Source organism: Cyrtonyx montezumae, unplaced genomic scaffold (assembly GCF_038088225.1).
Source record: "Cyrtonyx montezumae isolate F1298 unplaced genomic scaffold, pur_monq_1.0 scaffold_3, whole genome shotgun sequence".
Classification (NCBI taxonomy): domain Eukaryota; kingdom Metazoa; phylum Chordata; class Aves; order Galliformes; family Odontophoridae; genus Cyrtonyx; species Cyrtonyx montezumae.
Genome location: NW_027072034.1, coordinates 115,518,675 through 115,543,715, shown reverse-complemented (window position 1 = coordinate 115,543,715; position 25,041 = coordinate 115,518,675). Strand labels below are relative to the sequence as shown.

Genomic DNA, 25,041 nt, shown 5'->3' with positions numbered 1-25,041 from the left:
GAGCTGAACAGCATCAAAATTTAATGAGGAAAACACAAGAGCTGGCAGCAAGGAGCTTTTACCTCTGGCAGCGACTCCAAAGTACCAGGTGCACAATGTGTCCATAAATCAGGTAGAGCATACCCAGGACGCTACAGTACTTCGAATTCCTATAATCTGTGAGAAAAATGATTTAAAGAAAAAATAGGTAGCATCTGGCACAAGAATGCTTCTTCAAACTGAAGTTAGGCACTTTGTCAGCTTTGAAATCTTCATGTATAGTTAAAATACAATTTAATGTTCAAGGCTTTGTAGCAGAGCACTGATGTGAAGGAGAATACCAGAATGCAGCAATGGCTTTGCTGTTCTTAGCAGACATTTTGTATCTTCATTACTCTCAGAAAACAAGAACAATCTCAGCTCGTAAACCCAGCTTGTGGTTATCACTGAAAAGGCAAGGCTTGTCAGAACTACAGCTTATACACATCTACAACAACTGCTCTTGCCTAAACATGGAACTATTACACTAATATACACATTACACATGTAACTGGTCATAACTACAGGGCTCAAAGCAAGCAGAAAATAGATGAAGACTGGAACAGTACAAAAAAGTTAGAATTATAGAATCACTAAGGTTGGAAAAGGCCTCTTAAGATCATCTAGTCCAACCACCAGCTCACCCGCACCATGCCCACTAACCATGTCCATCAGTGCCACATCCTAGGTCACATCCTAGGTGGAGAAAGGGGGCAATGGGTGATGCTGAGTGGCCTTGAGCAGCAGGGACAGCAATGCCATCAGAGAAGAGGCTTTCCACATCTATCAGTCGAATTTCTGAGCTCCAAAAGAGAAAGGAGGCACTTGCAGGGATTTTCAGAAACCTAAACAGAAGTAGAAGCATATAACAATTTCTGTCATAACTACACAGTTTATCACAGAATTTTAATAATGTGTTTGTGAAAATACCTTTGAGCCACAAACTTTTAGGACACAGTTGTGGGCCTGTGATGTGCAGCAGTGTGATGCACAAAAGCTTTTGTCCTTTGTTCCTTAATGTGCTGTATGACAAGAGAGAGGACTAAATCCAAGCCAGTACTTGATTCTATCTCCACCAGCCCCAACGATAAGTGTGTGGGGGAAATACCATAATTCAGGTTCATGTTCACTCGCCCAATCATTATGAAACAGCAAAGTAATGCCTTGGACTCCTGCTCTAGGATTTATTCCAGTTTGGTTGAGACAAAACACATTAGCAGACATGAGCCTCATGGCTTTGACAAACTCCATATCCATGCACTGAAAGGCTCATCCTCTCCAAGGATACTGCATGCTTAGCTTGTCTGAGGACTCACCTTTGAAACTGCCACTGTGGTTTATATATCCTCAGTGTTACAATTGCCAGACTCACCACAATCTGGTGGTTGGTTTAGCTATTGGGGAGAGACAACTAAGAGCTGAAGACAAAAGCAGCTTCATACTAATGGACCATAGCAGAATCACAGATCTAGCACATGGAAGCAGAGAATACATTTCCCTTCATCATCTATAAAGGAAACACATTATCTATATACTAGAGTCAACTAACCCGTGGTCTTCCTAAGAAAAAATAAAAACTCTTACCTAAGTATAGCCTGCACCAGTCCTTCAGACAGTCCTCATTAATGCAGTATATGACATCAAGCAGAGGACATCAGATAGTTTTTGCCCATGGTTGCCTTCTGTACAGGAAGCTGCCAGGTCTTTAGAAGGGAGTGGAGGACTGAAAATTGAAGATGAAAAAGAGAAAGGAAAAATTACCAGAGCCAATTTTACAATGTCTATCATCCAGAACTTTGTGTCTTGGTAGTTGGTATAATGCTTTGTCAAATGGTAATCCTTACTGTTTCCATCTAGGGCATCTGTGCAAGTTGTTTCTCACATGCATTGTCTTTCTGTCCACCAGATTCCAAGCCAATCGTAAGTGATGTTTCCTGACAGATTCCCCCACAATACAAAATGTATATATCCCTGTGTGTTGTTTGCTTCTCTTCCAATACAATGTGGAAAAGAACCAGACTGTATTGCATAAAAATGCATAAGAATATTAACATAAGCAGTAGATTAGTCTTTTTTTTTTTGTATCAATTATAGCATCGGGTAATTTTAACATTACTTTATTTGCTTCAACAAGATCCCTCAGACTTCATAGCAGTTATGACTCTCCTCTCATGCAAAGATCTGTTTAGGATAGGGTTTGGCAGGAGAGAGAGGTGAGGAATTAGAATTACCATGATTATGCTTTGGGAGTTCATAAATGAAAAATAGAGGAGGGGTGCATTTAAATTATACCACAGATCTGTTAAAAATTTCCTTTTGATTAAGCACCCCAGAAGTAACTCTGCAGGAATTTTCTTCCCCATGTTACAAAAATTCACTGGTAGTTAGTCCTATGTGCCACATTCAGTAATAATCACAGTTAAAATTAAGAAAACATCATGATGAATAATTCAATAAATTTAAAAAAAATTGAGAATATGTGACACGATGACAAGGTGCTTTGTTATCTGATTTAAATTACGTTCCACTATTAAGAATGTACCACATTACTATACATTGTTTATAAATACTAATGCTTCTATTTTGTGTATTTTTCAGCCTTTCTCAAAGCGGACATGCATTATTGAAGGCCCAGCCTTTCCAAAAACTGGCTGTACTAGATACTGCAACATAACAATAAAGGTATACAATTATAGTTCCTTAAGGTGAAATGTATGCAGAAGTTTTCCAAAGAGCTGTCTTGCTCATTATGGCCTGTCCTTCAAAGCTAAGATACACATGCAGATAGATGTCCATCCACTTTCTATATCAACCCTTCTACAGGTGGATGAGAGCAAAATACCAGGCAAATTTTTGCCAGTATCCATTCTCCTATGCAATAACTCCCCTCTACAACACATGTGCACACCAGTACTTCCAAGACGGCTTTTCAGCTTCCATGTTATTGACAACAGTGATCTTGCACTAACTGTGCTCCTAGCCCAAACATTGTGATGGCCCCTTTCAGCTGCCCCCTGAAGCACAAGTCCCAAGCACAGCGTGGGATCCCTGGTCCGAGCTATCCCTGCCACAAGATTTCACAGAATATTCAGTAGTAATGAGTGACAAACAATCCCAAAGTCACTGTTCACTTGCTCTGCATGTAGTCCTCTTGGAAGCCTTTGGTTGCCTGGAAGACACATCTTTCCTGGCTCCCAGGGCTCTTAGTTAGGTCCTGGTGCAAGGGGCTGCTGCCTTCCCCCATCCAGACTCCTCTAAATACTGGGTTACTCTGGCTGCATCTGTCTCACTCAGGTCTAACCGCTTGTTCAGATGACAGGCAGAACTGTTTGTTTAATTCTGTAGGAACCAAGGTGTTGCAGAGGCTTCTTTGGCCCCAGCTGCAGTCCCTGCCCAGGAGGTTTCTCCAAACCCTGCTCAGGAAATGGACAGGTAAGCAGAGCCTCCCACCCCATCCCGCTCTCTCTGTTTTGGGAAGGATGGAGTGTGTTCCGAAAGCTCCTGAATCATTTCTGCATTACAGGATTATTACAAGATCTACACAGTCCAGTGAAGGCCATGAATTGAGAGTTCAGATAAAAAGAGGAGGGAAAATGAATCCGTCTCCTCTCAGATAATTGAATTGCTGGTTTGCCTGGTCCCAACACAGGGGCAAAGCTGGGGTTAAATGACTCCCTCTGATGCTTTTATTCTGAACACTGCAGGAGAGTAATAAGTTGCTATTCTTATTTTAAATCTGCAAAGGAAGGTACAATACAGCAGCAGTGTGACTATAAGCACAAGGAAAGCCTTTGAATTAGAAGATATTTTTCATTAAAGATGAGGCTCGCTCTAGTTGCTTCTCACAAACACAGCATGAACAAATCTATAATCTCTTTTCAGGGGAGATATAATGATTTATTTCCATATACACATAGAAATCACCTTTCTTCCATATTGCAGTGCATGGATGGCCTGGATGGAAACGGGACCTGCATTTGTGCTGAGGCATTTCAAGGCTCTCTCTGCCAGTTCTGCTCAGACCCTGGCAAATACGGACCTCAGTGTGACAAAAGTAAGTACAGCCACACTTCCTATGCCCGAGAATCATAAGGGTTAAAAGAAACCCTTAAAGACCATCTAGTCCAACTCTCCTGCAATAAACAGGGACACAGCTAGATCAGGGTACTCAGAGCCTCCCCAGCCTGACCTTGGATGTCTCCAGGGCTGGGGCATCCACCATATCTCTGGCAACAGGTTCCAGTGCCTCACTACATTTATTATAAAAAACCTCCTTGTATTCAGTCTAAATCTCCCCTTTTGTATTTGAAACCATTTCCCCTTGTCCTACCCTAACAGACCCTGATAATTAATCTGCTCCCTTCCTTCTTACGGCCCCACCTTTAGATACTGAAAGGCCACTCTCAGGTCTCTCTGGAACCTTCTCTTCTACATGCTGAACATTCCCAGCTCTCTCAGCCTATCCTCATAGGAAAGGTGCTCCGTCCCTTGAATCAATCATACCCTCTGGATGCACTCCAGCAGTTCCATGTCTCTCCTGTACTAGGAGAGAAGGGGATTTTTCTTTCATACTCTAACACTAAGACAGGTGTTAACTGCTAGATAAAGAGTCTGTATGGCAGATGAGCTGGGTGTTTCTGAGGCAGGTTCATTTCTTATTTCAAAGGAATAAATGTAAGTCTAGACAGAGTAAATATTCACACTGGCTTAACTGGGCTTTCTGTAAGGCTCATATCTCACTTAATTTTAATTTATTGTTTCTTTCTTTTCTGTCTCCCTCACATGAGTAATAGAAATGAAAATCTTTTCTATTCATTGCTGTTCTGCTGCTGCCCACAGATCAGAATCTGCCTACAATGACAAATATATGCAATCTAAGAACAACTACATCTACAAAGAGACTGTGCTTAGGGCTGCCTAATAACCATCCCTACTGAATAATCCATTGAATGGTTTATAGCTCTAGCAGCCATCTTCCGTACACTGAAAGATTTAATCTTGCTGTGTCAAACCATGCTGCATTTAATAGAATCATCAAAGTTGAAAAAGACCTCTAAGATCACCTAGTCCAACTCTCATCCCATCCCCACCATGCCCACTAGTCGTGTCCATCAGTGCCACATTCACACACTACTTGAAATTCCCTGGGATAGTGACTCTACCACCTCCCTGGACCACCTGTTCCAATGCATCACCACTCTTTCTGAAAAGAAATTGTTCCTAATAACCAACTTGTATCTGCCCTAATGCAACTTATTTGAAAGTCTATAGAAAGGTGACATGAAATATAAATATATTCCCCAGCTTTATAATCCTCTCTTCATTTTTTTTTTGCTGTGAAACAGCCCACCATTCATCAATAATGGCTCATTAAGCTGCTGCTTTGTGCACTGACCCAGGTACTTCTGCACTGTGAAATTTGTAGGACTGCAGACACGCTATTTGAAGGCTTCCTACACCATTGAAACTGCATCAGAAGTTGTGCAATTGAAAAAAATTTGCCTTAATAGCCTAGGACACAATACTTTGGGGCCATCTCTGAAATACTGTAAATGTCATCGATAAGTGCCCTACAATAGATTTTAAGTAGTTATCTGTGAAAGATACCTGAAAAGACCTGGATATGATAAATAAACAGTGAGCCCCTCCAATAAAAAGGAAAAAATACAAAATATTAGATATTAGAATAAAAGGTCTTGACTCACAACAAATGCTGTGTAAGGATGGATGTCTCTTGCCACTATGGAACTGCACATTGTGTTTTATCTCTGGTAGAGTGCCTCTGCATTTATGGGAAGTGTGATAACCGAATAGACAGTGATGGAATCTGTCTTCCTGGATCATGCAGAAATGGATACACTGGGAAATTCTGTGATCAAGCAGTTGTTCCCTGTGAGCCCACTCTGCAGCTCTGCCATGAGCATGCAGACTGTCAGCTTAGTGATGGTGCAGTGAGGTAAGTCAGCTATTTCCATCTAATTAATATTAAATACGATGCAGCACTATCCCACTTTCTTGATCAAAACCACACCTTGTAGCAGTACACAAACCTCAGCCACTGAACTGCAGCTATGCAGCAAGTAAGCAAGAACACACACCACATCCATTTTCATTTCCTGGTAAGAATTAAGAACTGTCAGTTCCCCATATCATACATTATCTTAAAGACTGATGAGTCAGATGCATATGGAGCTGATTATTGTTAGAAGGCTGCTTTCCTTCTAACATCTACAAAGGCTCTTTATTTCTGACCTTCCCTTAGTGAACTAGCAGCTTGAGCCTTACTGAAAAACTATGAAACTCCTATTGCAGTTTGGAAATAAATAACTTGATCTTGTCAGCCCAGGTATAATTCAGATGCTGCAGCACTACTAGTTTCAGCACAGGCTATCCAAGCCTGACAGGACTGGTCACAAAACTCTGTTCCCATAACAGCTGTCTTGTACTTGCTTACGTTCACCTTGGCTATCACATACAGCAAGTTTGCTTCTTGCTGCACTGCACTAGTAATGAGTCACTGCAGTAAGCAGAATGCTGTATGCTGCATAACTGTGCTTCAGAAATTCCCCCTTCTTGGAGAGGAAGGAACCAGGGAGACAAAGGAGCTTTTGGTCTTGCATGCACTTCAAGGGGAAAGCTATCTTCTGGGTCAGTAAAAGAAAGAACAAAAATTTAGGGGTATTACCTCACATTTGCAAAGTACTAATGTTATCTGAATTAATTTCTCTCACAGTCCCATACACAGAGAGCAGATCCCTGGTTTGACTTAAACCAGTCACATATTTTAAGGTGGGGGGCGGAATAAAACAATGTATGCACTATTTGCATCGTGAATCCAAGGTTACCAGTTTTAAGTTGCCTGTAAATAACACATTACATTGGAAAACATTTCCTTAATTTTACAGCTACCCTAACGCATTTAGTGATTTTCCTCTCCTCTTGTCTCTATAGCTGCATTTGCAAGGCTGGCTATGAGGGAGATGGCATGACCTGCAGCAAAGTTGATCCCTGTGCTAGTCTAAATTCAGGTGGCTGCAATATACATGTAAGTATGGGCTTTCCCCCAAGCCTGGCACCACAGAAAAGCAGGCATCAAGCAAAGTAATAAGCAAGGTTTGGCTGAAACATTTCCAAAAGGAGGCCTCACAATTTTCACTGAAGTTTCACAGTCTTTCTCTGACAGGGACATAGCTATTGCTTAGACCTAAAAGTAGATACCACTTAACTGTCCTGAACAGTGTCATGGCATTGCCAAGGTAAGCCTTGACATGTTCCAGCCAAGCAACAGTAACACAGCTCTGTTTTATCCCATAGTGTAAACAAAGCTAAGATAAAAAGGAATTCACCTTCCATTCAGAAATAGCTATAAGAAAGTCCTGAAGTGGAATGTGCTCGAGTAAGGAAGTGAAAATCTTTAATTATTAGCCTCTTTCATGGGATCTATTCAGAAGTTTGCATGCATGGGATGTCCCCCACAGGCTGGCATTTGCACTTCTTGCACCAAGTGACAATTTTACCCAGAAGATTTCACTGTGATCCTTCTGCCAGCAGAGGAGGGCAAGCTTCCATGGCCCAACTGCTCCATGCCAGGTTTGCGTGTTCTTGCCTGTACAAATTGAGATTATTTTTTCTTTCCTCTGCCCCCTTCTCAGGCTGAGTGCATTCAAACAAGCCCAGGAGGGCATGTGTGTGTTTGCCAGGCAGGATGGACAGGCAATGGATGGGACTGCTCAGCCATCAATAACTGCCTACTGCCCTCCGTGGCTGGGTGCCATGAAAATGCCACTTGCATATATATTGGACCTGGGCAGGTAAGGCCTCACAGTCTTCTTGCTTTCTGCATCAGTTCTCACCCATTTTGTCCTGTTGGAACTTCCTACCCTTGCTTATCCTCAGGTTCTCCTTTCCCTCCAGGCCACAAGCCCATTTCCACAAAAAGCAGCCTCTCACAGATCCCATTCCAGTTTTTGCTATGTGTTATTTTTCCAGGAACAAATACTGTAAAGTACATTAGGTGTTGAGCATAAAGGTCTGCTGGAGGTATTAGTCAGTCACATTCCACTGAAGTCACTGGAGCTATGCAGAAACACCAACAGACTTATCTGCCATGTCTAGAATATGTACACAGTTTTAATCATTATAATATATTGCTGTGTTTTATTGGAACAACAGAATGACTGCAAGTGTAAAGATGGATTTAGGGGAAATGGAATTGAATGCACACCCATAAACTCATGCCTGGAACAAAATGGAAAATGCCATCATCTGGTAAGTAATAAGTCATTCTCTGAACAAAGTGTTCAGATACATATCACACCTCATCTTCTGCATACGCCATAGAATTTCCTTGCCATTTCAAACCTGCAATTTTTACTCAAGACGAAACAAACCTTTCCAATCCAAGCAGTGATACAGCCACCAAAAACATTGCACAAGGTTTGTCAATATGGTACGTGCATTGGGTTGCTTCTGATTCCACCTTCACAGAGGGGCTATCTCAAGCCTGGAGTGAATGCCTACTGCTTCTCTATCAGCAGCTACAATCTGGATGGAATAGTTTTATGAGCTATCTACCTGAGCCACACATCTCTAGCTGGACATCTGTCAGTTTTACCAGTAGCTGCATATGTTCAAAGGACCTCTGGCTCTGCAAGGAAAGAGCTAAAGTAAAAAGTAGGGAGGAGCAGAGGATGGATCCACATTGGTCAGATGAAGAGTCAGGGCTCAGTATTTGGAGGAAGTAAGAAAGGGCTCTGACTCATAAATTTAGTACAGGGAAGGGAATTAGTGCCCTCAATTGGTGAAGTTTATCTTCTATAAAATAAACTTATAGAGGGTAAGGAGGTCATGGAAGAAGATGGAACAGATCTTTTGCTAGATAATGTCTGTATATGAATGCATACTGGGAAGAGATTACAGGCCATTCTTGCTCTGGAGTAGCCTCCTGAGTATTTGACAGACTTTTTCTCTCTTTCTGGTCCAAAGGCAACTTGTCAACTTGAGCCTTCTTATGGCTGGGAGTGTGTGTGTCCCAAGGGCTATGAAGGAGATGGCAGAATATGCTATGGAAATGCTGCAGATGTAAGTAAGATGTTCATCATCTCCAAGTACAGGACCTACTGGACAGTTCTTACACCAGATCTTAACCAGACAGCAAAGTCATTATAAACAGCTAGAAAAAAAGTGGTGCCCTACAGTGCTAACTGCAGACAGTGTTTCTGCTGGAGGCTCATGTCTGATACAGAAATTAACTGTTGTGTTCAAAAATCTACCTTGGAAAGAGAGCTAATAAGTGTATTTCTTTGAGACAAATTAAAAAGTGCCATAATCAGAGCCCTAACTTCATATATTCTAAGCAGTCCTAACTTCATACATGCTAAGCACTCATGTCCCACCTGGGACTGGCAAACTCTCACCTCTATCAATATTCCGCCTTGAGCTATCTCAGTAGAGATGGTCAATTTGTCACATTACTCAAACCATACAGACTGACAGACAAATAAAATCCAAACAAGTAATTGGGGAAATAAATATGCATTTAACAGTGTAGGAAAAATGGAAGTGTCAGCTGCCTGAGCCATTGGCAGCAATCTTACATGCCTCTTGGCACTGTCTGCCATCCTTGCTTATACAATCATCTGTCTCTGTTACAAGAACTGTGGCAGAATAAAAGTAAAATTACATGTGAGGTGCTGTAAAAATACCAGACAAAACAACTATCTTCCTTCAATTAATTTTGCATTAAGTTAAGAAAAGCCTTAAGTTTAGATTCCCAGAAAATAAATCCGCAGCCTGAGGTCAGTGCACATTAAGCGCTGAGGTCAGGTGCATCTAATTACACCTAAGCAATAGATAGTTCAGCTATCAAAAGCATTGTTAACTCACCAAACCCATTCCCAGAAAGCATCAGAACTGGAAAACATAAATGCTCTCCCTTTTCCATGGATACTGAAAACTTTCCCCTCCATGTCACATCATCCAGGCCACACACATTGGGTTATTCCACAGGCTACAGCAAGAGTACTTGGTACAGCTAGTTGGAGCTTACATAGTCATTGCTCTCTCTTTCTGTTCCCAACCAGGAGTTATCTACAATATCAGAGGCAACAGCATTTAACCAATGGGTTAATGTAAGTACACTTTATGGTTGATATTTTAGTATGTTCAAGTCTACAGAAAACCATTAAGTCTTCTAGCCTTTAGAACTGAGAGCCCCAAAGCAATGTTCCATCACAGTGTAGACACTTCAGCTCTGGACAGAAATAGTCACCAGCCATACTGATCATCTGATTCTTGGTTTCTCTCTGAAAACCAGTTCCTGGTTCCAGATTCAAGCTGGCAAGAAAGCTCCACATGTAGAAGAGTTAGTTACAAGCCTGCTTTCTGAGGCAGGGTCTACCTAGGTCACGACCCGCTCTGTAGCAGCATGGTAGAAGCAGAACCTGCGTATGCCCTAGCAGATCCTCTCATCTTTCCTCATTCACTTAAACTGCAAGCGAGTTGAGAGGGCAGGCAATGTCTTACTGCTCCCATTCTCACTGAGTCCAGTGCCAGGAAAACATGACTATATGGCTGATCATTGTATTGCTGCTACATCAGGCAATAAGGAAAAACTTAGTCTCCACCCAGGCTTGACTTCGGTGCAGGAAATGAAGAAGTGAATTAACTTGTTTGGCTTTAGATCAGGAAAGGAACAACTTAAATATTATTAAAAAGAATTTCTAGATAGATTGATTAACACTGACAACTTCTAATTTCCATGTGTATCTCCTATTACTAGGGCAACAGTAGTATTAGAAATCCTACCCCACTGAGATGGACACTGGCGCGAGTAAGATCAAAAACAGTTCTTCTACAGAATTTAAAACATAAATATAAGAAGTGTGTAGCAAGTACATGAACACGTGAGAGGAACAGTGATATATTAATAAGTGGCCTAAGAAGCAACAGTCACGGCATATTAGTTGCTTTCATGCTTTTCAAAGTTCAGCAGTTTGGGAACCATTAGAACGTGCAATTGCAAAAGGAAGCTCAGGGAGCTACTTGAAAGCAAGGCTGGTGTGACTGATTTAAATCAGTTATCTGCTTGGCTCCAGGCTCAGACTGCATCACCAGCAGCTCGAAAAAGAGCAAAACTAATGAAATTAAAGAAATGGGCACGATAGGAAAGGCTGCTCACCTGCTAACGTGCTCTTTAGATAATGAAGTGGGGGGGAAAGAAGCAGAATTTCCTTCCTGGGAGCAGATATGATTTACTGAAACAGAAATGTGGAAATTTCTGCTACCCTTCTATGAAATAGTATCCCTTAAATAACAATAGCTAAAAACATGAGCAAGGTAGGAAGGTACATCCATCTGTGTGGTTTTAAACAGGAATGTAATGTTTATCACATTTCATAACCAAAGATTTTTCTTGCTAGTCAAGAAAGATGAGAAAAGGAAGCCTGTTGCTATTTTTGTACTTAAATATTTGGAAGGGAACAGTGATGATGGCTAGAAGGAAAGATGATCTGAACAGAGACAAAATTCCCAGCTACATAAGGGAACCAATTCCCTTCTTGACTTAAAAAACCAGTACGGGTAGTGAAGGATCTTCCAAGATAAGCCAGGCAGCACGCCAGCCACAGAAGGGTAGAAGAGAAATTCATAGAGCTCCTTCATGTTTTGCAATATCAAAAATGGCGAGTTGTGGAGCCTGTGTAAAGTTTGCAGAACCACACATTGAGCAAGATTACGTTCCATTCAAGTCTTCAGCTCTCCTTTTTCTACTCCACAAAAAACAATCAATTTTCTACCCCACAAAAAACAATCGATCAACTGAATGCTGTCAACCAAACAACCAATCAGTCAATCTACACAAGTGGCAAAATCCTCTCCAGTGAAGATTCTCTTTGTCTTTAACATAGACATGATCATATGGGGGATGATGTATACTACAGGGTCTACATCACCCAGCCAGAATCATGGCTATCAGAGTGGCAAAACCCATGAACGTGCTAGTGGTATACATCTTGAAAAATCCCAGTCATGTCTAATAGTCTTACTCCAAATGTGAACACTGTGTTACACGGATTTCTTGTTTTATTGATCATAATCCTCCTATCTAGTAGGGAGGAGTGTTCTGCAAGAGCAGGTTACTGAAGTTATTAGTGACTAGCAGAACTTAGTCCAATTATTTCTTTTTATTTTATTTTTTTTAACATCTAGGAACATAAAAATAGAATCCAAAAGGTGGGGTAGCTTTGGTGGAAGGTACTTTCGTCACATGCTTCATGATAAGAAAATAAATTCTGACCTAAACTTTCCTGCTGCCCTCTAAATGCTGTCAATTTATTCTGTAAAATATAGATACTCATTTACCATTTTTGTACAGCTCTAAGTACTTCCGTTCAAGTCATTGCTCAGTATAATAGTTTTTCCTCTTCAGGCCGGTCACAAAACACGTCACATACCCCACCTTGTTAGAAAGTCAATAGCTGCTATTTATAGGTCATAATGAGGACTAATTATTTTACTTTCCTTATTTTCATGCAGGAAGCTGAGTTAAATTCAGTGCTATCCACCACCTCAAATCTTACTGTCCTCGTGCCTTCTCTTCAAGCAATTGAAAACATGGATGAAGATGAGAAAGATTTTTGGATGTCAAAGAGTAATATCCCAACCCTACTGAAGTACGTTAATGGTTTTGTTTTATTTTTCAACAAATTCCTTTTCATTCCAGTCAAGTCTTTGTTATGAAGCCCCAACAGAAAGACAGCTCTGGTATGTTTAAGAGAGGGACATAGCATTTTACTTCTAGTTATAGAGCTATAAATCTCTGTAGCAGCTCCACTGAAAACAGAGACATTATTTGTATCATACCAGAAATGTTTAAAGGCCAAGCAAAGACCAGAACATAGCTGAACTAGGCACTGTACAAACCATTTCTGCTTTAAACCAGAGTTTTAGACACTATAAATATATTTATTTGAGAAAAAAAAAAAGGCAAGCATGAAAATAATCTGAGAAAATACAAAACCTTAAAATCCAGTTTATTTCCTTTAGGTATCATCTGTTGACAGGAGCTTACAGCTTTGCTGATTTCCAGAATTTATCATCTTCTGATACACTGCCAACATCTCTACAGAGCAACTTCCTACACTTATCTAAAGAAAATGGGGTGAGGTGACCTGCAAACCACTGTGGTACCACACATAAGACCCTGACCTAGCTGCTGACAGCATGCTCGTGTTAAAAAACCATACATATTACCACATATATTACCACATGTCCCAGCTGAAATTCAACAATATTATTCAATATTATTCAATATTATTTATTCCTAATGTTTGTAGTAAAACAGAAGTGCAACCCAGACCCAGCACAGCCTGTGAAATAATCTAAGACAACACACTTCAGGGAAACCCAATAACTTATTTTAGGAAACTGGAAGATAGGAAGAAGAGATGCCATGCAAATATCTGCATGTACAACTCAATAGTCTCAAACCACACAAAGGTATTTTTAAAGGTAAATAGCCACTTCTGACAGCCCTTCATCCTCAGCCTTTTTATATAGCACACCATGTTCTGAGGAGGAGGATTTTCTAGATATACCTATGGCACATTTAAGCACATCAGTCCTGTGACAGGAGGTAAGAGTTCTCCCCATTGAGGAAAAAAGCAGCTGGTCCCCGAGGGATGCAAAGACCCAGTAGCATGTGACAGTAGAAGTGTCCCACATGCCCCAAATGACCATGTAACCATGTGGCTTTGCTGGTCTGCAGGTGGGTGCAGCAGAGTCTCCCGGTTATGATTTCCAGAAGAGAATTCAACATCTGGGCCAAACTGGTGCAAAGCAGAGCCATGGCAGAGCCTCAGGCCAGAGTCTGTGAAGCGGTGAAAACCCGCAGCACAAACTACACGGAAACCATAGCCACCATGGTGCCAAACCCTTCCTTCTCTCCTTTTGTCCTTTCAGAACCTCACTGTTGAGGGTGCTCACATCGTGACTGGAGACATTGCATCCACAAATGGGATCATACATGTTATTGACAAGGTATATGGCCAAGCAGAGCGGGTTTGTTCTTCTGCACCACAGTGCAACAGAACATAGTCAATGGCTCTTGCTAACCAATTATTTGAGCAGAACATTTTCTCCTGCATCTGCTCCTTGCAGCTGAAACCATAGCATTTACACAGGTGGGATACACATTTGTATTGATGTGGGATGCACCTGCTCTCTTTCTAGGTCCTGACCCCCCTGCGAAGCAGTATCATGCCAAGGCTGCTGGCCCGCCTGGAGCAAATGCCCGATTACTCCATTTTCAGGGGCTACATTATTGTAAGATTTCACACCTTTTTAAGGATAGAAGCTTGAATTTGAACTGGTATCAGAATTTCAGTGATCATCCTGTGTTTTTTTAAATGTGTTTTTCAACAGCAATATGGCCTGGCAAATGAAATAGAAGCTGCAAACACATACACAGTGTTTGCCCCAAATAATGATGCCATAGAAAATTACCTGAGAGATAAAAAGGTTGTTACTCTGGTATGTATGGCTCACAGGTATGTCTTAACAACTGAGGGTCTCATTTCAGTTTCAAGCGGATTGATTGAAAGGATACAGAAATAGGAAGAGGTATTTGTTTACCAAGAATCTAGTCTAGAGTTTGTTTTTTACCACCAGAAGACATGAGGAGGGGTGGATTCATGCATTTTCCTGGCTTGCAAGGATAACACAGCTATTCATTCTGGGTTTTGGCCTTCTCTGGATTAAAACAACTCTAAGAATAGTCAAGGCATTGAACTAAGCTTTCTCCTCTTACACCCCAAAAGGAGATCAGTACAGTAATGACCATGAATAACACTGAATTTCCTAGGTGAACAAGTCAAATCCCGTCATCATTAACAACCTCATCATTAGTTGCACCACAAAATATTATGACTCTTTCTGACAGCTATTCAGACGTATGTCCCCATCATTCCTGCTAGAACACCATCCCACATCACTTTCTGCCATCTGTTCTTAATACCTGCACTCAAGCACCTCTGGCCAGCCCCACAGTTCAGAACAATACCTGAAGATATTCTGGCTAGAAGAATTTTCTCTAGCAAACCTCATTGCCACTGCCCTCCCCCAGCAACCCCATGTCAGACCCAGACCCAAGCCAGCCACCAACTCCTCACACCAGCGTGGATGTGGTCACTCCACCTCCTCTGCCAGCTTCAGGCCTTACTCCCAGAGCCATTTTACACTATTTTGACAGCGTACTTCTGGCCAGCTCATATCCCTTTATTCTTATGCCAGCATCATGCTTCAGCTGAAACAACTTCTGTATTTCTCTGGCATTTCTGTTCTGACACATTTACAAGGACCAAGAGCCTTCTCAGTTAACTATCTGCTTCTTGGGTCATCCCACCACCTTTCTTCCCATTTGCTCCCCATCCTGAAACAGCCTCATTGTATCCAGTTATCAAGAATCATACCTTTCAGAAGAAGCTTCACCCATGACTTTCATGATGACGTTAATACCTCTCTGACCCTTCCATAAATACTTACCCTGACACACTCTCTCTGCTTCCATAGTGTCTCATTTCCATAGTGTCCACAGCCTGGGAGCTGAGGGGCACAGCATTCAAATGACTCTTCCCATATTAACCACTGAGACCAGCTGTCTCATAACAGAATACTGATTGCTACCTGACCAGAAGAAATCATGCATTATCAACATAAATCTTCTCAAGTGACTTTTGAATTCTATTTTAGTTAGTTTCAATGTCATCATTTCCACATCTCTATAAAAAGTATAATAAAACTCTGAGAAAACACATATGTAGCTTCAAATATCAATCCTACTGAATTTATGTTACACACATACAGAATTCATTTTCATTTTCACTGTTTACCAGTATGCTGCTTCCATTTTTTTTCCATGCTCCCAAATTTCATATCCTCTTTACAAAACACCTCCAAAGAATTTTGTCTCAGAGGGAAAAGATCAGCACAGTGAAGAGATCCCATTTCTTGGCCTCTCAGGAAGCAAGAATTTGTCGAGTGACTTCTCACCCTGCTGTTGACTAACATATGAGACACAAAGACCAGTACTTCACCCTGTGAAGAAAGTCAGGAGACATCACAAATCTTTCAACCTGGTGTTACTTCCAGTTTTCACACACTTTCAAAGGGGCAGAAGAACAAGGAACTGTATGAATGTTCAGAACACAGGGACAATAGGCAATGGGTTTTGCCATAGATCTTGTTTACTCTCTGAGAAAAGCTATCCAAATTATTTTTCATGCTTTGCTACATAACTCTGAATTTAACTGTGTGTTCGTAGGATGAGGACCAAATCCGTTATCACATTTTGATAGATGAAAAGCTCCTGAAGAATGACCTGCACAATGGCATGCACAGGGAGACCATGCTCGGGTACACCTACCATGTTGGGTTCTTCCTACATAACAGCCAGGTACTGCAGTCCACAATACTTCAATTTAATGCCTTATAAGCAGCCAAAAAGAGCTGTGCAGCCCACAATAGTTTCTGGGGCTTAACAGCACAAAATATGCCACTCAGTTGGAATGCCTCTCTCAGATCAAAGTCACCCTTGAAGGGATCATCAATTGGATTTCATTTCAATTATACTTTTTACATTCAGTACTGCATTTTAAAAATCACTGTGGTAGACGTGCATCTCTAGCAGTCACAAGCTTGCATTGTAAAACAGTCATTAATCTGACTTCCAAAGAGCTATTAAAACCTACCTTCGATTATAACACATCAATTCTATTTTTCTGCAGATTTACTCCACTTTCAGACCTAAGAGCTTTAGCACTTGGCAACAGATATCAATTACTTTTCAACACCAGTCACGAGAAAAAGTCAACCACAGAAAGATTTAAAAACCCACCCAATTCTGTGGCACAGACAAGAAGGGAATATAGTCTTTCTCTGTCCCAGTGAGCTCTCTGGGCATATGCAAGAGAGGACAAAAAGCTCCTCACCAAAACAGTTTCAGCCCTGCTGCTTGCTCTGCATATTCTTGAAAAAACAACTGCTTGTGGAGTGGAGGAGGGCATGAAGGGAGCGTGGGGTAGCAGTGTGATGTTGAAAGCCTTCCTTGAAAGAGCAGTTGCCAGGAGTTCTTCCCTGAAACACCCTTGCTCCCCAACAAGGCAGTAAACAGAGCCCTTGGCTTGCTTCAGGCTTCTTCTTCAAAGTGTTTACATTTCGTATCCCATGGTAGAAAAAGCAGCTCTGACTGATCCTGTTGCTAAGTAACTTCAACAAGCTGCATCCATCTCATGCCCTCCAGTTCAGTAAAGCTCCTAAAAGCATCGAGATACAAAAAAGTGCTTCAAATTGACTGCACCCTTCAGGTTTCCAGAAGTGAGCAATGTGCATTACTCCTTCCTTCACTCACTACTGTTCAGTTACCAACGAGTTAAGAGTTCTGCTGCTGCTTTCTTATTGCATTTTTATTTTTATTTTTTGCAGCTATTTGTAAATGATGCACCGATAAGCTATGCAAATGTTGCAACAGACAAAGGAATTATTCATGGATTGGGAAAAGTCCTGGAAATCCAGAAGAACAGATGTGATACTAATCATACTGTTATCACTGTAAGTGGTTCTGTTCATATTGATTCCTAAAGGCTCATCAGAGATATCTGGAGCAAACGTGGCTAAAATGTACACTACATGCCAGTAAGGAATATCTGCATTTTCTACAAAGAATATTCCTACCAATGTTTTTTGCATGAGTTGAAATTGGTTTGATCCTGCAATCAGTATACTGACAACCTGGATAAGACAATGTTAGATTACCCCAGGAGTAAGCTAGATCCTAAGCTTTAATTTTCAGAAAATAATTGTGTATTGTTTTAATACATCTGTTCTATCACATGATATGTTTGTCAAATGGAGCAGAAAGTGGAGAGAAAAGGGGAAATAAAACTTTTAGTAAGGAAAAATATTTCTTTTCATTCCAGACACAGATTGCCTCTGCCTATGCACGTGAACTCCTTGTACCCTCAGAGTAAAGCACTCTCCCTCTTCTGTTCTTTTTAAATATGAAATCCAAATAGTTTTAAATCCCTCTAAAGAAGGGTGTAGAGAATAACCTTTCTCTGTGGCAGAGAAAGGTTATTTTGGCTTTTCTCTCGAGTGATGGAGATAGGACAGCAAACCAGCATCCAACTTCCCCTTTGATGGAGCCTGTAGCCAGCTACACAAAGTAGACAATGTGTAACTGGTGCTGGCAAAAGCAAATCAAAAAGACATGAACTTCTGTCACCTAATTATATTCTTTGGGATATAGTCCCATATTTGTGTATATATCACACAAGGCTTTTCCCAGGTTTGCTCAGTCAGGTGCTAGGCTTCACACAGTCCCTGGCTTTTGCTTGCAATACTATTTTCCAGTAAATGCAGCAACAAACTTCAATGGAGATTTAAGCCTTAATAAAAAGTAAGAACATGATTACTAGGAATAATATTAAATATCGTATTGGCTGCAATATGTACCTAAGGGTTTTGTAGGAACTGGCTTCCCACGTGAATAATTCTGGGTTATATCCACATGCACACACAGCATAGGACAATATGAGATTTCACCAAGATGCCATTGCCCTTGTGGCACAAACAAACTGTATCCAAGGCCAGGGTTTGCTTCATACTGTGCTTGAGTGGGGAGGTGTTTGAGAAGCATTGCTTTACAAAAGTATTGCCAAGAATCTAAATGTGCTTATTTTCTCCTTCCATTACGCTTAAGGAAAAGTGCAGAATTTGTTCGCAACCATCAAGCTGCCCCCCTGGAACAAAAGAAATAGTAAGTCTTTTATCATACATTCTTAATAAATATATGTAATCAAAACTTAGCATAGGTACATTAAATCTCCTTTCATATGCATAATAGCCTCAACGTTAATAAAAGTCATCATAGTTATTTTGATATTCTACATACATTTCTTACAGTCAACTGCATAAATCCACCCTTGATCTAAGCCACCCTGTGGGCAGGGGAGCAGAATCAGGAGTGTCTTAAAGACAGTTTTGGCTTGAAAGACCAGTTCCTAGTTAGTGCTTTGTCATGAGAAGCATCCTCCAACTGCAGTATTTACCTCTAACAAGCAAAACTCCCTACTATGCAGGAGTTGAGAACAATCTGAGTACATTTGCTCACCAAGCAGCTTTCTTACCCATCAGGTCAAAGTACAGAAGGGAAAAATCAGCCTGGCTCTGTGCTGTGCTGGGGGTTAAAGTCACACAGAGACTTGGAGATTGTGATGACTGTGGGTGCCCAGTTCCCACATATGGCAACTGTGGATATTTAGGAGGACCCTATCAACCATAAGGAGATCTAAAGTCTCTTGATGTCTGAATTTTTCTGGGAAAGACCCTCTGTGGGGATTATATAAACATTTCTTCCTTGAGAATTTTCATTTTTAATTAGACTAATTGTATCACTAATAGGATTCCAAAAGAGATAGAGTCCTATCCACTCCATTAAAATAATTTGTTGGCAAAGCCCAACTAAAGCACTCATGGGTAAAACTCAAAACCATAAACATTTAATTTACAACAAGCAGCCAGATGCTTATCTCAGCCACCTAACAAGTGTACAACAAGATTGGCACTACTTCTCCAAAAAGCAAACTTTCCCAACTATGTTGAGACGTGGGAGATAATGTACCAGTGGCTGTTTCTGATGTACTTTGGCACTTGGTTTTCCAAGAAGAATTAGGAAGAACGCAAAATGTTGCAGGAAGAAAAAAGCTTGTCAAGCTTCAGAAAAAGTTTCTCTTCAATTCTGAGCAGAGACACAGGGTGCTGAATTAATTTGGCTTCATATTCTTCAGCAAAAGTCATTTTATCTAACACATTGTTATTGCTGTATTTCATTAGCTTCCATTATAAATGTGTGAGTCAGTGCACAGCGTGTAGAAAGTTAATGGCAACTTTTTAAATAACATTTGAAAGCAGCTGATCAGTACTACTCAGAAGTACAGCTGCTTCTCCAATGTTCACTAAGGCAGGGGAGAAGAAATACTGCGTCTTCTCAGAAAACAACATGAGACTGTACACCATCCAGATCGGATGCCAGCCAAAGTGTGCAAAAACCATCATTGTGAGTACACTGTTCCTGTCACAGAGAAGCCGGGAACCCCAGTCCATGATCTTCCTTGTAATTGTCATTAAACACACAGAGCTTGTCCGTGTGGTCCCTGACAGCATTCCTTCTTGTATCTTGTATCCATTTAGGGTCTAGACACAGCAGAGATGGGCTAAAGGCTGGCCCAAGCAGAGGAAGGGGTGGGATTCAGAAGCAGTTTGGAAAGGGTCACAGTGCACTTGTCTTTCCACCTCTCCCATGGTGATACATGTTGATTCTAGGAATGGGCATGGTGGGAATGGTTTGACAGTTAGACTTGGTGATATTAAAGGTCATTTCCAACTCTAATGATCCTAGGGTTCTATGGTTCTGTGTTCCAGCAGGGGGAGTTGGGGGAGCAAAATCAGGAGCAAGGCTAAAAACAGCAGAGCTAAAGCACTGCTAAACTCCAGGATTTTAGGTCCTTCTACCCAGCTTCAGACCCAAGAGACAATTCCCAGCAGCCTCTTACTTAACCACCATGCTTGAGGGCTCCTGCTGCCCTGATCCTGATCCATTTTCTCTACTCTGCAGACCAGGGAGTGCTGTGCTGGCTTCTTCGGACAGCAGTGCCAGCCCTGCCCTGGCAAGGCAGGCAGTGCCTGCTTTGGCAATGGCATCTGCCTAGATGGCATCAATGGCAGTGGCATCTGCCAGTGTGGAACCGGGTTTGTGGGCACGGCCTGTGAGAGCTGCGCCGAGGGCAAGTACGGCCGTAACTGTGATCAAGGTACTCTGTGGCCTGAGCTGCACCTTTATTGGCCTTGTCATGGGATGCAGGGGTGGAGGTTGGAAGGAAAATTTTGAGGATTGCATGACTAACTACCTGACTGGTTTTAAAAGAAAGGTGTTGTCCATAAGGTTTCTAGCTGATTGAGGGAAGTCTCCAAGAGAAAGGTAAAACCTCTTTAGTTCTATCTGTGTCCATTCTATACTCTTGAAAGCTATATTGCTTATGATTTAACTGGCCAGCCCTCTTAGCCTTTCCATCATAACTTTATCTTTCCCTGTATTTGTATTTTCTCACTATCTTCTTCAGGGAAGTCCCTGGGTAGAGACAGTACCTCTGCTCTGGGGTTCTGCAGGCTTTGTGCAGCATCCTCCATGAATAATCACCTTGAACACTGATACTTCACCAATGTTTCCCATTAAAATACAGTTTCAGTCCCTGTATTTGAGATCATAGGAAAGGTCAGAGCAAGATTTGAGTTTGGATTTATTCTACACACTGGTTTCCTCCCATCTCTCTCCCTACAGCTTGTGCATGTGTCCATGGGAAATGCAGCAGTGGGACCGATGGGGATGGCTCCTGTGAATGCGATGTTGGCTGGAGGGGAGTGACATGTGAGAGTGGTGAGTGCTCTCCTTGTTTTCTGGTAAAGAAGTGAGCATTTTAGGAAAGGTCAGAACTGCAGAAGTGACCGGTGTCAGGCACCTAAGGACACAACCAGATATCCAGCAGCTTCCCACACGCCTGTGCTCAGGGATTTAATCACTGTACTAATAGAGAGTCAGCTGTTCATGAGACTTAAATGCCATACTTAGCTAATTCTCTGTCCTAGAACATCCTGTTGGTTAAGGCTATATGTTTTGCAAAGCAAAGTTACCAAGTACATTTTGGTCCTCAGATACTACTCTCAGGGGTTTCAATAAGTTGATTCAGCTATACAACACTGGATATTAAATTACGGTCTCACTAATGCAATAAAAATTGACTAGCAAATAAATCAGTCTGTCTTGATTTAATACAGCTCCTCTATCAAATTAAATTATATTTAGTCAGACATAATTAAAATGAATTAAATAACTATTTCAGAACTCTGCATAATAGCAGAAAATGAAGAATTATATAAATACATTAATAATAGCTTTCAATATCTATTTTAAATTTCAGGGGGAAACAGTAATGAGAGAAACCAATAGCTAACGTTGACAGGGTTTCCATGAAATTTGGGCAACTTACAGTTACTTTGAAAAACTTACATAATTAAACTAATCATGTGCAAAACTCACCAGAATAAAGATAAATGACAGCAGGTGAAGCGTTTTTGCAGGCAATATGCTAACAAGCAGTTTCTTTGCAGCTGAATTTAAGTGGTACTTACTGATCTGTACAGAGTCATTGAGCCAAAGGGAAGGCTGGAGTCCTCATGAGCAGCTGGCTGCCTGGTGCAGGAGCCAGAGTCTCTAGCTCTGCATGAGGGTCACATAAAAGTGGGAAACTTGAACAATAACAACCTGAAAAGCTCTGATCCCTGCTTCACTTTTTTCCCTTGCAGAAATCAAAGATGATGCATGTAACAACACGTGCCACACAAGTGCCAAGTATGTACAAAATCTACTTTTTTGGAAGAGGGAGGAGAAAATGGGGATCCCTTAAAAACCAACAACCTTTCTCTTTTTGAAGATTTCTCAGCAGTGCAGATAACACCCAAGTTTTCTACTCCAGAGAGAAAGGATAACGTTAATATTACATTCAGTGATGAAATTTTCAAAATGCAAGGTTTGAAAGGGGAAACAAATGAGATTTGGAAAGAGTGGGAAATGACACACGTCTTACATGTAATAGGCAAAGAAATGTAAACCTACACTTGCATATTGAAGGCAATACCATATGAGCACAAAAATTTATGCACAGCTTTTGAGAGGGCAGGCACTGATTTCTGGAGTTCTGCTTGAGAAAACAGGACATTTGATGGCTAAGGCATTCATTGTTAATACTTAAAATGACACATCTAAAAATGCATTCTGAAAGCGTGGTCTGGCTGAGTTTATTTTTATGGTCGTAACTGTCAAAATACACAGTTAAGCATTTCTTTCTACGCAATAGGGACTGTATGAAAGACCTGAATGTTTTATTTATCCATTTTAATGACATCCATCTCCTTTCATGTCTCTAGCTGCCTTCTCCTATTGAATGACATGGCCTATTGCAAGTGTGCAGCTGGGTTCACAGGGAATGGGACATTCTGCACAGGCAAGCAAACCTGGTCTCCTCCCTGTTAAAAAGAGTGCCTGAAATGCTCAGTGGTCACAGTGGAGCTACTGAGAGAGGAGCACTCCCATGTGCATCAGTTAAAAACAGGAATTGCTGCAAGTTTTCTGGGAATGAGTGAAAGTGCAACAGGTGCAGATTCATAGCAAACAAAGGGCTCAAAGCCTGTGAGTTGTGGGACACTGTGCTAAGGGAGAACAGAGGAGAGGGAACATCCTGTGCACAACCCATTGTTTGCAGGGTAATGAAACCTGGATTATGACTTTTACTCTTTATCCAGCAAAGCTCAGCAAACAGAGATCAACACAGGGCACAACAGCACTTTCAGCTGTTGGGATCTGTATAGCCCTGTCATTTCCTCAGCCCTCTGAACTTGTACAGATTTCTGGAGTGATAAAATCAACTTATTCATGGCATTCAGATCTGAGAGACCCTCAGAAAAGTGCAATAGCAGCTTATCCTGTGTGTGGCTCCAAGAGTCTGGGAGAAAAAGATTTATGGGATAGACTGTTTCTGGCTGCAGTTACTATAATTTTACAGTTTCTTTACCTAATCCCTAGCTCATTAAGATACTAATGTTCTTGGGAACAGAAACATATCTGTCTACTGACAATGGCTGGCAAGATATTAATCGAATACCTTAGAACTCTTAACTGCTGCTATCCCAAACCCAAACCAACCAAAAGCCATTTTAATCTCCTGGTAGGAAATTCACAAGTGCAGGAAAAGCTGGGGGGATGTAGGTCACCTCTAGTGGCTCTGAGCTCACCCTTATGCCCCTGCACAGGGCTCCTGGGCAAAAACAACTACAGGAAAATAATCTCCTCAGATTAGTTGTTAGAGCTGCTGAAACAGCAATTTGAGGTCTTTTGAGGAAAAAACCAAAGCAATATTTGAGCTGGTTTGATACACAGCGAAGTTCAGAAAAAGCCCTCTCCCTGCATTTTGGGAAGCCAAGAAGAGTCCATCTGTGACCTTCTGACTCATTCAGAACTGCAGCAACATCACAAGCATCCAAGTAACAGTCAGTACTTTTTGTTACAGGAGGGCTGGGTGGTATTGGAGCCCACAGTAGATGGCCATTTGACCTGTGTGCAGAATAGGGCAAGCTAAAGAAAACCTTCAGACACCTGTTTAATCTGCAGAATAGTTCAAAGGGCCCTTTTTTATTGTTTGATTAGAATGTGCAGGATCAGAAATTAGAAAGTTAACAGAAGCCAAATCCGCATGAATTCTCATCTTCCAGACCAGATGCATCTCCTCAGCTTTTCCTCTTATAGTTAGAAGTAATAAAAAGGAATAAAAAAGAGCTAAGAAATATTTGGAACTAATGGTATCTATAACCCCTTAAATGAGAAACATTCAGAAGTTGTCAACAAATTGCTTTAGAACTTTAAGACCACTTTATCTGACAAGATAAGGTCAACATAAGCATATTGGTTTAATCTGGGTTGTCATCACTGTTCAGCTATTGACGCTTGTGAGACCAGCAATGGTGGCTGTTCTGCCAATGCAGAGTGTAGAAAAACAACACCCGGAAACAGAGTGTGCATCTGCAAAGCTGGGTACACCGGAGATGGAGTAGTCTGCTTGGGTAAGCATTCCCAGTGTCATGTGTATCACAGTAGGAAAATTACAGGAGCTTTCCTGTATATAGAAAACATTCTGTCTTCTGCTATGATCCAGAAGTGCATTTTTCTGTCACTGGAGACTCTCGTACCAAAGGCATCCCAACAGGCTATTCTGCAGCACCGCACAGTTGATACTACTAGACAAATAGATAGCCCAAGCATTAGCAGGTTAGAATCATAGAATTATTTGACTTGGAAAGAAGCCTTAAAAGCCATCTAGTTCAACTCTCCTGCAATGAGCAGGGACACCTACAGCTAGATCA

General features: G+C 41.3%; 1 protein-coding gene across 1 annotated transcript in view; it reads left to right on the top strand.

The window, feature by feature from the left end:
* The window catches only part of STAB2 (stabilin 2), a 76,782-nt gene that overhangs the window by 29,407 nt on the left and 22,334 nt on the right, over positions 1 to 25,041 (top strand). Inside the window, exons 19-42 of the mRNA XM_065743115.1 lie at positions 1,876 to 1,938; positions 2,617 to 2,700; positions 3,364 to 3,450; positions 3,961 to 4,072; positions 5,794 to 5,974; positions 6,970 to 7,063; positions 7,671 to 7,829; positions 8,191 to 8,286; positions 9,004 to 9,099; positions 10,101 to 10,148; positions 12,553 to 12,689; positions 13,063 to 13,177; positions 13,978 to 14,055; positions 14,248 to 14,340; positions 14,440 to 14,547; positions 16,337 to 16,468; positions 17,497 to 17,622; positions 18,773 to 18,829; positions 20,033 to 20,128; positions 20,687 to 20,882; positions 21,410 to 21,505; positions 22,432 to 22,477; positions 23,053 to 23,129; positions 24,616 to 24,741. Of these exons, the coding sequence (XP_065599187.1) occupies positions 1,876 to 1,938; positions 2,617 to 2,700; positions 3,364 to 3,450; positions 3,961 to 4,072; positions 5,794 to 5,974; positions 6,970 to 7,063; positions 7,671 to 7,829; positions 8,191 to 8,286; positions 9,004 to 9,099; positions 10,101 to 10,148; positions 12,553 to 12,689; positions 13,063 to 13,177; positions 13,978 to 14,055; positions 14,248 to 14,340; positions 14,440 to 14,547; positions 16,337 to 16,468; positions 17,497 to 17,622; positions 18,773 to 18,829; positions 20,033 to 20,128; positions 20,687 to 20,882; positions 21,410 to 21,505; positions 22,432 to 22,477; positions 23,053 to 23,129; positions 24,616 to 24,741 (2,503 nt within the window). The remainder of the gene's footprint in view (positions 1 to 1,875; positions 1,939 to 2,616; positions 2,701 to 3,363; positions 3,451 to 3,960; positions 4,073 to 5,793; positions 5,975 to 6,969; positions 7,064 to 7,670; positions 7,830 to 8,190; positions 8,287 to 9,003; positions 9,100 to 10,100; positions 10,149 to 12,552; positions 12,690 to 13,062; positions 13,178 to 13,977; positions 14,056 to 14,247; positions 14,341 to 14,439; positions 14,548 to 16,336; positions 16,469 to 17,496; positions 17,623 to 18,772; positions 18,830 to 20,032; positions 20,129 to 20,686; positions 20,883 to 21,409; positions 21,506 to 22,431; positions 22,478 to 23,052; positions 23,130 to 24,615; positions 24,742 to 25,041) is intronic.